The sequence below is a fragment of the Patella vulgata genome, chromosome 5, assembly GCF_932274485.2.
Source record: "Patella vulgata chromosome 5, xgPatVulg1.2, whole genome shotgun sequence".
NCBI classification, from domain to species: Eukaryota; Metazoa; Mollusca; class Gastropoda; family Patellidae; genus Patella; species Patella vulgata.
Genome location: NC_065883.2, coordinates 51,759,153 through 51,772,901, shown reverse-complemented (window position 1 = coordinate 51,772,901; position 13,749 = coordinate 51,759,153). Strand labels below are relative to the sequence as shown.

General features: G+C 34.2%; 1 protein-coding gene across 1 annotated transcript; it reads left to right on the top strand.

Annotated features, from left to right (window-relative positions):
- The first annotated feature begins 60 nt into the window (after nt 1-60).
- LOC126822084 (trafficking protein particle complex subunit 6b) lies at nt 61-12,343 on the top strand. The gene is made up of 6 exons (XM_050550837.2): nt 61-166; nt 2,595-2,656; nt 2,871-2,988; nt 3,501-3,584; nt 9,856-9,949; nt 11,095-12,343. The coding sequence occupies exons 1-6, from the start codon at nt 80-82 to the stop codon at nt 11,124-11,126; spliced, it is 477 nt and encodes a 158-aa protein (XP_050406794.1). The 5' UTR covers nt 61-79; the 3' UTR covers nt 11,127-12,343.
- Nucleotides 12,344-13,749: the final 1,406 nt, after the last annotated feature.

Sequence of the window (13,749 nt, the reverse complement as noted above, 5' to 3'; positions counted from 1 at the left end):
TTGACCCGTATAGTCTTATTTATTTCTTTTTTTCAATATATTTGGATTTTATTTTCAAATTTTATGCCACCACTTCAAAATGGCAGACGAAGTTTTGTTTGATTTTCTTCACATGGAACTTGTTTCCTATATTCACCATTCCTGCGTTAAAGAAGACAATGCAAAGGTACGAATGTCCAAATACAAGCCAACAGTGAGGCTGATGTCCCCCGCCGAAATAGGAAAATAATTAGAGGACACATATAAATTTATCACAAATTATCTTTTACAAACAAAGTATTGAACAATCAAACAGTATATCTTTACTTATAGTCTAACAATCAAAGTAGGAGAGTTATTGTTTTCCAAAGTCTCGACCAATCAAATTGCGTATCGCTCTGCTTACCCTGAGCAGAAAATGCTCATTATCAAACTTAGTCAAGGTATTACTGTAATGAAACTATACACCAAGTTTCATCAATCTCACTTAATTAGAACTAAAGTTATCGTGTCCCAAAGCATCAACCAATCAAATTGCTTATCTCTGCTTACCCTAAGCGGAAAATGCTCATCTTCGAACTCCATCAAGGCATTGACCTAATCAACACATACACCAAGTTTGAACATTCTAGCTCAATTAGGAAGAGAGTTATCGTGCCCCAAAGTATCAACCAATCAAATTGCTTATCTCTGCTTACCCTAAGCGGAAAATGCTCATCTTCGAACTCCATCAAGGCATTGACCTAATAAACACATACACCAAGTTTGAACATTCTAGCTCAATTAAAAGTTATCGTGTCCCAAAGCATCAACCAATCAAATTGCTTATCTCTGCTTACCCTAAGCGGAAAATGCTCATCTTCGAACTCCATCAAGGCATTGACCTAATCAACACATACACCAAGTTTGAACATTCTAGCCCAATTAGGAAGAGAGTTATCGTGTCCCAAAGCATCAACCAATCAAATTGCTTATCTCTGCTTACCCTAAGCGGAAAATGCTCATCTTCGAACTCCATCAAGGCATTGACCTAATAAACACATACACCAAGTTTGAACATTCTAGCTCAATTAGGAAGAGAGTTATTGTGTCCCAAAAAGTGTGACGGACAGACAGACGGACAGACAGACGGACAGACAGACGGACGGACAGACAGACGGACAGACAGACGGACGAACCCATTTTAATAGTCCCCTGCTTTCTTCGAAAGGCGGGGGACAAAAATACCTTATATCGTGAATTGGTGAATTGAAGGGACAGGGCACCAGAAGGATCTAAGTTAGTCCTATAGGCCGAAGCACTTTCATCATCATCATTTCATGATTTAATTGATTATAATAATAATAATAATATTATATTTATTATATTGAAGTTTTTTTGTTCAATTTCACCAACCTCTCACCACACTGATCATCAGTAAATATTGGCTAGGCCGCTATAATCACAGGCGACTTATCTGGAAAATATCTTTACATGTTTATACCCACAATTCTAACCCTAACCCTTCAGAATAGTTTTAACCACAATCCACCGTTGTTACTTGTTAAAGCTTCAATTTATTTGTACGTTTGACATGTAATTTATAAACCTAACCCGAACCCTAACCCTAGAGAAAGATATTCCTCAGATCTTACAAAGATCTAGTATTGTGCGACTTAATAATAAGACCCAAATATTAACTTCTTTCCTTCGACAAATTAAATCTAAAACATTTTTGTTTTATTTATTACAAAAATAAATTTAAAGACATTTGAAGTATTTGTAGGTGAAAATTATTTCCTATTATTTAGTGTGAATGGGTATTAAAATGAGTAAAAGGCACCATTCTGTACGAAGGCAGTCATCTTTTACAGAGATATTAGAAGACTTTCGTAATCCTCTGTGAAACAGATTGACCTCTTACATGCCATAAAAAGTCAACAAAAAGCAAAAAACTTCTTTTCTTAATTTCTTTCTTGTCCAGATGTGTTTTAGTCCAAATTACAAATTTAAGCAACACTGATAAGCATTCCATTTCTTGATACTTCACCCCAAACATATAATATATATAATGACCAGTCCAGTGTCAGTACCAAAAAACATAGTTACTTTACAAAAACGATATGCCCTATCCCCCTATCAATCTTACCGGTATTTACGCCCCTAAACAATTTTCTTGCTTGTTTGTCTGTCTGGGCTACTACGCTTGTAGATTAGCATGATTATACCATTGAAAAGCGGTTTAAATATGTTAATCATGAAAGGTTCAAAATGTTGAGCTGTTTACAAGGGTTTCTGGCTAGATATGCAGAACAGGATTTAGGTACCAATATTTAATCGAATTTCATTGTTCCATGAGTGATTTAGGTACCAATATTTAATCGAATTTCATTGTTACATGAGTGATTTAAACACTGCAGTGATCACTTGCCACTATATCTAGGGCAAGTAGTCATGGTTATTATACATGGGTTCCTCTCTATATATAGTTAGCTAGGAATATTGGAGACTTGTCGCCAAGTAGGCTACACAGGATAATTAAAAGTTTGAGAAATTTTCACATACATGTACTCATGTACATCATAAGAATGTGACAAAAAAAACCACTTAATATTTTTTTAACTTTTTTTCTTCAGGACACAAGTATTGCTAAATTAGAATCCACAGGATTTCGAGTAGGTCAAAGTTTGATTGAAAGGTAGGTACCGATATAATATAAGAACACAATAAAAGGTGGTTTATGATTAAAAATAAATATGTCTAAGTAAGGTATCTACTCTTGAACCTCCTTAACTACAAGAAAAAATAAGCTTGTTGCATGATGATTGTTATTTTGATCAAATTTCTTCAAGTCCTGTTTATATATTATTTATTTGAGGTTTCAATTTCTGTTTATATTTTATTTATTTTAGGTTCACAAAAGACAGTGCAAGATTTAAGGATGAATTAGATACCATGAAATTTATATGTAAAGAATTTTGGAATGCTATTTATAAGAAGCAGGTTGATAATTTACGAACAAATCATCAGGTAACTGTCTTTTCATTGTCAATTTCTCACTTTGACTTTATTTAGCCATTCCATTCCACATTCGACTTTTAGTCACTTGTTTTGGCTGCAGACTAGGCTATTGTATTTTGTTTCCTTTCTAACTCCAAAATTTAACATAACTTAAATCTTTTTAAAAGCTGGGCTAATGATATTGAATCTAAAGGGAGAATTCAATGATTGTATGACAATATGGAGACAGAGTCTGAAAATGTGCTATCAACTGTTATAACTAGCATAGGATGCATGTTTGCAATATTTGATCTTTCTGTATACTGGTACTTCAAAGGGACAGGAGATTTGTTCTGCATTCTTTAATGTTATTGATGTTTGTGAAAATTTCCTACTAAACAGGACCTAAAACTTCTGAACCCTGGCATTTGTCGACAAAATCCATCAGAGGTAAAGTAAAAACTGGTACAACAAAACAAATTTGTACATAATTTATTGTCATTTGAATTTTTTTCAATAAAATTTACTGATTTTTTTTTCAGGGTGTTTATGTACTTCAAGATAATAAGTTTAAATTTCTTACACAAATTTCTAATGGTAAACAATTTATGGAATCTGCTCCAAAGGTAATAGTATGTGCACCCCATGTTAGAATTATAATTTGATGGCACCACAAGTAGAGATACATAGAGTCGGCCTACTTGAAACATTTTTGAACACACTAAATGAAAATCACTTTAAAACATTTGATGAAACTGTTATATATTTTGGCAAATTTTTACAATCGAAAGTGGGTGGGTGTTTCCACAAAAATGCCTGTTAAAAGTATAAGTTTGCTTTAAAAATAGCAGTCTTTCCTAGATTAACTGTTTGTTAGTCATAAAAATGCATATTAAAAGTATAAGTTTGCTTGTATAGCATGATTTCCTAGATTGGCTGTTTGTACTCATATGCCTATAAATGTTGTTTTTAAAAGTTATTATTTAGGAATTTTCTAATTTATATTCTTACTATTTATCCAATATCAAAGACTATTATTTAAAGGGCACATAAGATGGACGACATTACTTTTCGGTACGTACAGCTAATGGTTACTATATCAACTTTACGGCAAGTTTACACCAATCTGATTAAAATTAATTCGGCTATCTTCACTCAAAGTCGCAAAAAGATACCTCCCGTAAAAATGACTTTGCCAATTATCGAAAACACTCTTAATCCCCACAGACGTCAGTGACGTCACAGTGACCGAATGCATATTCAGAATGTTTATTCCTTAATTACCTTAATACAGCCAGCGTTTGTATTCATTAACGCCTGACTGATTCCTTAATCCCCTAATTGAATAAAACAATTAACTATGGAATAATTTGTTTTGTAATTTATTTTAATTTAAGATCCAATCTGGCATCTGTTTCATAATGTTTCGCCCTCTCTTCTCATGACTGTGCTTTAAAGTGACTTTTTGAAAAGAGTCCCATTACCATCGTATGCAGTCCAAATGATTTGAGATACATTTCCGCCAGAAGAGTATTGTGTTTCTAATTTCCCTAAGTAAAAGACTACAGGAGTAAAAAGATGTGGTCATGCAAAAATTTTGCAGCAAAATGTATTATAAAAGTCAAACATGATTGAAACGCGATTTGTAAATGACGATCCGTTATCAGAGTAGCCAACTGTATCTCGTTTTCCTGTAGCCGTCGTACAGCACTTTTCTTTCTGCATGTGGATTTGACTTCATTACTCTGAAAAAGACCGTAAAAATGAAATAAGAAAAATAACTCAATATACGTTAGAATTAACAATACAAATAAATTTTGTTGTTAACCATCTAAATCGAATAAAAGATTGAGAAGGGTCATATAACTATCTTTGTGTATTAATAATATGGCCAGTGGAGTGTCGTTAATATCTGTCATTAATCAATCCGACTAAAGTTGCGCAGACATGGGGTTTTAAATTAATTTACACCTCGATGTTGGATTAAGAATGCTGATCAGGTTGTTATCTTTTTTCCGCCGGCCAGATCAAAGACATTTAGGTTGAACATGTGCGTAATACCCCACGAACGAACGAAAAAACGAAAGGGGGAACTTTTCTACAAAGATTTCTCCACACCACAACTAATCGTTGAATCGTACACACGTTAATTGTATAGAATAATCAAGTTTTACTCATCGGTTGTTTATAATTATTATTTACCCAATAATCAATTAGCTTTGTTCACCAATGTTTTTGTAATAAAGTAACCTTGTATTATTTGTTAATTGGCGTTTAAACAACATTTAATTGACTTGATATGAAATCTGAATATATATTTTTCGATGGATAAACGGTTGTGATAAGATAAGGTTATAATGTCTAACATTGTTTAACTTCTTTATAACAAAGGTATTTTACAGTTACATTGACTGGTCTTGGAAGGAATTATTATTGAGCAGAAATTTGGCCGTGTATCTGTTATCACTCATCACACCAGTCAGTTATATAGAGGTATGACTCGTGTAGACCCATGGATGGCTTGGATTCAGCTTGGATTTAAACAGGATTTCATTGATTGATTAAATTTTTAAATGGCGTCGTAAGCGGAGATTAACCGTTACGTTGACGTCATACTCCCGGAAATTTTAGATCGAGGCTAAATGATCGAGTGCACGAAGCGAGGCCACTGTTGAGCGAGGCCGCATGTCAGTCAATTTGATTGAAAGTTTGATATAGTTGTGGTTAGAATGAGAGTTTGGATGTCGGTATTATACGCTCTTTTGTCACTTGCGTTTACAGAAAAATTATGGAAATTGATAAACATCGTAGCTAACATCACCCCAGTTGGATTGCAGCCCCATTGGATCACTGTTTCCTATATTTGTCTGCTTCGGGAGTTACGTAGGCCTACCAGTTACAGTGCAAGAGTACACATAGGCTAACAAGAAGTCGGCTTTAATTATGCCTCATTGATTTGGTCCATTCCTTTCAAACTTTCGCTTCTTATCTATATATTAAAAGTCTTATTTTTAATTTGTAGTAAAAATAAATGTGATACGAATTGAATTGCAACCTCGTCTCAAACCGAATAGGCTAACGGTACCACAGCCATTGAAAACGTTACTTGATAATCGAGATTATGTAGGTGGAGTTAACGCCTGTCAATCAAACGATCGGCCATTCTCGGAGACGGTGAAGAGAGAGTTGACTCCTATTTTTAGTTAAAAATTACAATGGTGATAACTTTGTTCAGAATAAAGTAATTTGACTGAAATTTTCCGATATATTCTTCTTTCATCATCTATTTTTGAACTGTTATAGCAAGAATGGCCAACTCTCTATTAAAATCTCCCATATTGTATCTTTAAATGAATCTACGGCATGCTGGAGCATTTTAAATTCACTCTAAAATATTCCAATCACAAATGTCTAATCTATAACAATGCAAGACGATAATTCTGTGATTAGGCCAGTCACATGTTAATTGGACCATCAATACACACTTGTCAACTGGTGGTGTGTATTGATAATGCTATATTGTACAGACAGTGATATATTGTATAGATAATGTATATATTATGTGTAGTCCCTGTGACGTCTCCAGCCAATCAACCGGATTAAGGTCGTAATTGAAAAATTGAAAAGCGTTTTGGCATGCCGAATACTTAAGCATTAATAGTCGAATTAATTTTAATCAGATTGGTGTGAACTTGCCGTAAAGTGGATATAGTAACCATTGGCTATACGTACATGCAATTTAGATTTTTCATCTTATGTGGTCTTTAAGTAATCTAATCGATTCCTGTGGGTACCAGTACTTTACTACTTTGATTAAAATCCTTGCTCATCAATATATTCTTATCAACATTTTGTATACATGTACATGTACTGTTACCTACAATCTGATTAAAATACAGATCTATAATCCAGGCCCAAATACACACACCAATAACCAACACTCAGTAGTGTATTTGAATGTAAGGGGCCTCAAAAATAAACTCGATTTGATAACCACCAGAATTAACTAGCTTTGATATAATAACATTAAGCGAAACATGGCTTGACAAAAACGTTACATCTGAGTCTATAGCTTTACCTAACTACTATTTGCCCGTCAGGAAAGATAGAAATTATCGTGGTGGCGGGGTGATTATATATATTCGTAACACCATATCATTCAAACGTAGACATGATTTAGAAAATGTAAATATTGAATCAATTTGGATAGAGATTTTAATCTCTATCCAAATTGATTCAATATTTACATTTAGTAGTTACTAAGTAGAAACTTGTTATTATTAGAGTTAAAACTCTAATAATAACAAGTTTCTACTTAGTAACTACTACAGACCCCCCTCTTCATTGTCCAGTCTCAATCAACAGATTTTTAATTCTTTTCAACAAGCTATTACCGATCCTATTGATAAGTGCATAATTTTAGGATATTTTAATATTGACTTCAATACCAAAACAACCAGTTTCATTCACGATGCTAGCAACTTATTAGACCTGACTCAATTAATAAATAAATCAAAACATTATAGCAAAATCGGTAAACAAAATTCCCTACTAGACCTGATTTTAATAAGCTCAACTCTACGCTCAGTTGAATGTTATGTTTTAGATAATTCGCAAATGTCATGGCTATTTTCAAAAAAGGGCACCCAAATGAATACAGCAATTACAGACCCATTTCTCTCCTTAGCATTTTTATAAAAATATTTGAGAAAATAATATATAAACACGTCTTTAACTTCTTCAAGGACAATTCAATACTAACAACACTGCAAAGTGGTTTCCTACCAGGTGATTCTACTGTCTTCCAATTAATAAATCTAAATCACTTTTTTGTCAAGCCATTGACCATAAGAAATATATCAGGATCGTCTTTTGTGACATAAGCAAGGCTTTTGACAGAGTTTGGCATGCCGTACTCTGTCACAAGCTGGATGCTGCTGGAGTTTGGGGAGGGTTATTATTGTGGTTCAAGAACTATTTAGATAATCAACACCAATGCGTCGTAATACATGGAACCTCCTCGGACTCCAGGGGCATCCCCGCTGGTGTCCCACAGGGCAGTGTATTGGGACCACTATTATTTTTATTATATATCAAAGACATTGTAAATGATATACAATCAAACATCAGACTATTTGCAGATGACACTTCTCTGTACTTAAAAATAGATGACCCAGAGGCATGCGCAGTTACCCTAAACAAAGATCTCCAAACAATCAATATATGGGCGGAAAAGTGGCTAGTGACATTTAACCTCCTCAAGACAGAAACTTTAACACTGACTAAATGCAAAATTGTGAAACCACCCCTATTAATGAAATCAATTAAAATAAAGGAAGTAGGCCTAACTGAACATATACATCTTGGACTTACTTTTCAAGCCAATTGTAAATGGAACAGCCACATTGATAGTATCATTAGTAAAGTATCAAAATTAGTAAACTGCCTACGCTCCTTGAAATATCGTTTAAACAGAAAATCGCTAAATACCTTATAATCTTCATTCATTCTGCCGCACTTTGACTATGCCGATGTTATCTGGGACGGGTGCACGGACTACTTATCTAATAATCTCGAATCCCTTCAGCTTGATGCACTACGCACTATTTGTGGGGCAGTTAAGGGTACTAGCCACTTTTCCCTCTACGCGGAAACTGGGTTTATTCCACTCAAACAATGATGAAATCGACACAAAGTAAAATTACTATACAAAATTATAAATAACCTTACTCCTCCCTATCTTAAGAATCCCATTAATCTGGAACCAACAAGTACATATTCATTTCGAAATGCAGATAAAATGAAAGAAATTCGATGTCGTACTGAAATATTTTCTAAATTATTTATCCCATCCAGTATAAGAGAGTGGAATAAACTCAGCCCCCATGTAAAAAACTCAAGAACTCTTAAAATATTTACTACTGGTCAGCGGAAACTCCAGATAATCCATAGTAAACTTAGACTCTGATGTTCTGACCTATAGGGCCACAAATACCTCAGACATGTTGCTGACAGCCCCGCATGCCTCTGACATGGTCACATTTTTGAAGATCCTGATCACTACCTCCTGCAATGCTCTTTATATTCTGTTTGGGTCCGCAACCCACTGTATCGATGTAAACAACAATATTTTTAACCAAGTCCACAAGTTTATTGATATGTCAAACAGATTTTAATCTTGCTTACTAGTTGTTTAATTTACATATTAATTTTAAATTTACGTAACAATGTAACATATAGTATATATTGTACATTCCCATCCATCTCATTATATATGTATTTACACTTATATATGTATTTACACTTATATATGTATGTGTTTGTCATTTTAACTGTGTATATACACCCATTTTGTTCCTTTGTTTGTAATACTATGTATGTATATTATCTAGGGAGAGGGGTTTTACATAGGCTAAGCCTGTTCCACAATCCCATTCAGACATCCTGAATAAAAATATTGTTTATAAAAAAAAAAATCTATATTTCGTTTCGTTTTTTTATACTTTTTGATGGCCTACACTACATGAAGGTCTGACAAGTTGTACTATAAGGTCGTGTCAGGTGTGGTACAAGCAGCTTTTGACCCTATGACATCAAACATTAATTAATCAATCAGCATTGACGTTTCTAGTTCCGTGCATGGCATGCTAAGAAGTCGCCGTAACAGACCATTTCATTGGCTTATCCCTCACTTCAACCAAATGCCAGTAATACAACAACTCTTCCACATCCTAGTGTAGTGAAGACAAGTAAAACAAAATTTTGAACTATAAAAAACGAAATGAAATAGGATCTGTGTTTTAATCAGATTGTGGTACCTATGAAACTGCAATATCCTAAAATATTCTGAATATGTTTATATTTATGAAATTAAAATTCACCATATTCTTTTTTCAGTATTTGGCTTTTCCATGTGGACTTCTGCGTGGAGCATTATCAAATCTGGGTGTAAATTGTATAGTCACAGCAGAAGTTAGTGCAATGCCAGCATGTGAGTATAAAAATAATATTTTTCATGAACGGTTTTATTTAATTTTTTTAAACATATTTTTTTTAGCATGGTGTCTAGAAGATAATTATCTATATTATTAGTTCCAATTCTGTGAGGATGTTTGCAGTTCAAACATTTTTCCACTAAAGGAGATACACATCTTTGGTTTAAATTAATATAAAATCTTTATTTGGGGTTAATTAGATGTGGTGTGTTGTTTGGATTAGTGATTGGGCACACACATTGAAATTTGGTTGTGTATTGTCCTACATCTGTCCATTGGTCTGGTGTCCACAATTTCTGTTCATAAATGTACAGACTACATTTCATCATCTGATTTTTTAAAAATTTATATATCTTGTTTACATAATTGGTGAGAAGAAGAACCCTATTGTCCTTGTTTCACTTAGTAGAATCTTGTGAATGCTCTAACAACAAAAGTTATCATCAGTGTTTATGTTCATAAGATGTAGTAGCTGATAATTACTTTCAAAGTTATTAATGTTTTAGTTAGAGAATTAATTCTGTAGACTATACTCTAAATACAAATACAGAACATTTATAAAAGATCATGCTCATCAAAAAATGACTAGACCTGTTCAGGTTTGGGAGAACACCATCACTGTTTAATATACTGGTTTAAGTGTAAGTCAGGTCTCAAAGTTGTGGGTGTTTCTTCTAATTTACATAAATACAGGGGTGTATAAATAAATGATGACATATCTACATGTATAAAATCCTGTGTTTACTAATTAATATTTCAGCTGAATTTGCTCATTTATATTGAAAATGTCAGTACAAACTATTGAAGCATGTAGGGTCTATTGTTATGTGAACAGATTCTTGAACATAGTAAATTGTTATATGATATTTTGTTAATAGAATGTGTTTGTAATTCAATAATTCAATTTAAATATGCCAGACTTGGAATTATAGAATAACAGATGTTTATGGAAATCAATTAGGACCTTTACAATTCCTTTATTCCTTTGTTCACTCTTTGACCAAATAGTTGCAACATATGGACAAATATATTGATTTGGAGAAATAGAAATTTCAATATTCTATACCACATTTTCTAGTTTAAATAGAAATTACACTTTGGGAATAGTCTCTATTAAAGATTTTTTTTATTTTCATTTCAGGTAAATTCCAAATACAAATACAGAGATCGTGATATGTTAATATTTTATTTTTGTCCCCCGCCTATTAAAATGGGGACTATTAAAATGGGTTCGTCCGTCTATCTGTCCATCCGTCTGTCTGTCACACTTCTTGGGACACAATAACTCTTTCTAATTGAGCTAGAATATTCAAACTTGGTGTAGGTATTTATTAGGTTAATGCCTTGATGGAGTTGGAAGATGAACATTTTCTGCTTAGGGTAAGCAGAGATAAGCAATTTGATTGATTGATGCTTTGGGACACGATAACTTTAGCTCTAATTAAGTGAGATTGATGAAACTTGGTGTATAGTTTCATTACATCAATACCTTGACTAAGTTCGATAATGAGCATTTTCTACTCAGGGTAAGCAGAGTGATAAGCAATTTGATTGGTCAAGACTTTGGAACACAATAACTCTCATTCTAATTGAGTTACAATGTTCACACTTGGTGTAGGTGTCTATTAGGTGAATGCCTTAACCCTTTCACTGCGTATACCCGGTAGTACCGGGTATTATAAAATGTCGGTAAAATGCCCGTACCCGGTATTACCGTGTACTCAGTAAAGCCCTCGCTAAAATTAGTACCGTAACTGCAAGTGCCATCTATTGTATTTTCTATACACTAGAACATATTTCCACGTGTTTCAAAGCAGCAAACCGTAAAATGGCGGAGTGCATTGTGACAACGTAGACGATGCACTCTCGACGAAGTCGTGAATGACGTCTTGCTGACCAACATGTGGACAATTTCGAGGCGGGTGATACACATAATTCGTTTCCAGTTACTTGATAATGATAGTAGTCAGGACAGTGATTGGTATTATGAAGTGTGTGATTTTTTGCGCGACGTTCCGCCCATGGCTAGCTATGTCTCCCGTGCATGATGAACAAGCCCAATGTGAACACGATAGCCCTGTGTCTGCAGTAGATTCTGACAATAATTCTGATGTTGATAATAATGCTGGCCTGCTGGATCGTAAAATACGTAGGTAATTCCTGATTCCCGAACGTGTAGATCTATTGACTGACTATATTGATAATGATATGGGACTTGGGGATGAAAGTGAAAGTAAAAACAAGGTATTGCAATCCGCACGTGGTCATGGCAGCGGGAGACGTGATGCGCGTGTTCGCGGCGGCATTGCTCATGGCTGCTATTGATATTTTTGTTCATTTTATATATCTTTATCAAAATCCAGTAAAAAAAACAATATCTTTTAAGTATTTCATGGAGAAAAATTCGTTTTCGTGTTAGCTTTAGTGTGAAATGAGAAATCCAAAATGGCCGCCATGACGTCACTTGACTACATTATTATGCAAATTTCCAAAATTCTATTTTTTCCTCTTAGCCCAACCTCATGCCCATCCCAACAGACAAAAAGATTTTTCATAAAAGCTTCCATAAGTACTGCTTGGCATTCAGTTCCAACCTCCCTTTTTTCCTCAAAAAAGGGTCTAGCACAGGCAGTGGATTTAAGTCTAGCATTGAAAGGGTTAATGGAGTTCAAAGATGAGAATTTTCTGCTTAGGGTAAGCAGAGATAAGCAATTTGATTGGTTGATGCTTTGGGACACGATAACTTTAGTTCTAATTAAAGATACATTATGTAAGATTTAGATAAAGAGGTAGCCATTCTTACTAAAATAGTTCGAAAATAGTTAATGTAAAATGAATAATTCGAAAATTTCATTCAAATTAGCTTAAATCAAAATTTGGCTGAACTGTTCTAATCTATTAAATATCAGAGAAATTCGATGCCATCGAGAGTTGATTATGGCCTGGATAAATTAATTAATGTCTAATTAATATTTAGACAAGCCAACAGTGAGGCTGATGTCCCCCGCCGAAATAGGAAAATAATTAGAGGACACATATAAATTTATCACAAATTATCTTTTACAAAGTATTGAACAATCAAACAGTATATCTTTACTTATAGTCTAACAATCAAAGTAGGAGAGTTATTGTTTTCCAAAGTCTCGACCAATCAAATTGTGTATCGCTCTGCTTACCCTGAGCAGAAAATGCTCATTATCAAACTTAGTCAAGGTATTACTGTAATGAAACTATACACCAAGTTTCATCAATCTCACTTAATTAGAACTAAAGTTATCGTGTCCCAAAGCATCAACCAATCAAATTGCTTATCTCTGCTTACCCTAAGCGGAAAATGCTCATCTTCGAACTCCATCAAGGCATTGACCTAATCAACACATACACCAAGTTTGAACATTCTAGCTCAATTAGGAAGAGAGTTATCGTGCCCCAAAGTATCAACCAATCAAATTGCTTATCTCTGCTTACCCTAAGTGGAAAATGCTCATCTTCGAACTCCATCAAGGCATTGACCTAATAAACACATACACCAAGTTTGAACATTCTAGCCCAATTAGGAAGAGAGTTATCGTGTCCCAAAGCATCAACCAATCAAATTGCTTATCTCTGCTTACCCTAAGCGGAAAATGCTCATCTTCGAACTCCATCAAGGCATTGACCTAATAAACACATACACCAAGTTTGAACATTCTAGCTCAATTAGGAAGAGAGTTATTGTGTCCCAAAAAGTGTGACGGACAGACAGACGGACGGACGGACAGACAGACGGACGAACCCATTTTAATAGTCCCCTGCT

What these genes read in the sequence shown, in the direction of transcription:
- LOC126822084 (XM_050550837.2), top strand. Translation starts at nt 80, where the DNA reads ATGGCAGACGAAGTTTTGTTTGATTTTCTTCACATGGAACTTGTTTCC. An exon ending in GGTCAAAGTTTGATTGAAAG is followed by an intron (nt 2,657 to 2,870) that starts GTAGGTACCGAT and finishes TATTTATTTTAG; the next exon opens with GTTCACAAAAGACAGTGCAA. An exon ending in AGTTAGTGCAATGCCAGCAT is followed by an intron (nt 9,950 to 11,094) that starts GTGAGTATAAAA and finishes TTTTCATTTCAG; the next exon opens with GTAAATTCCAAATACAAATA.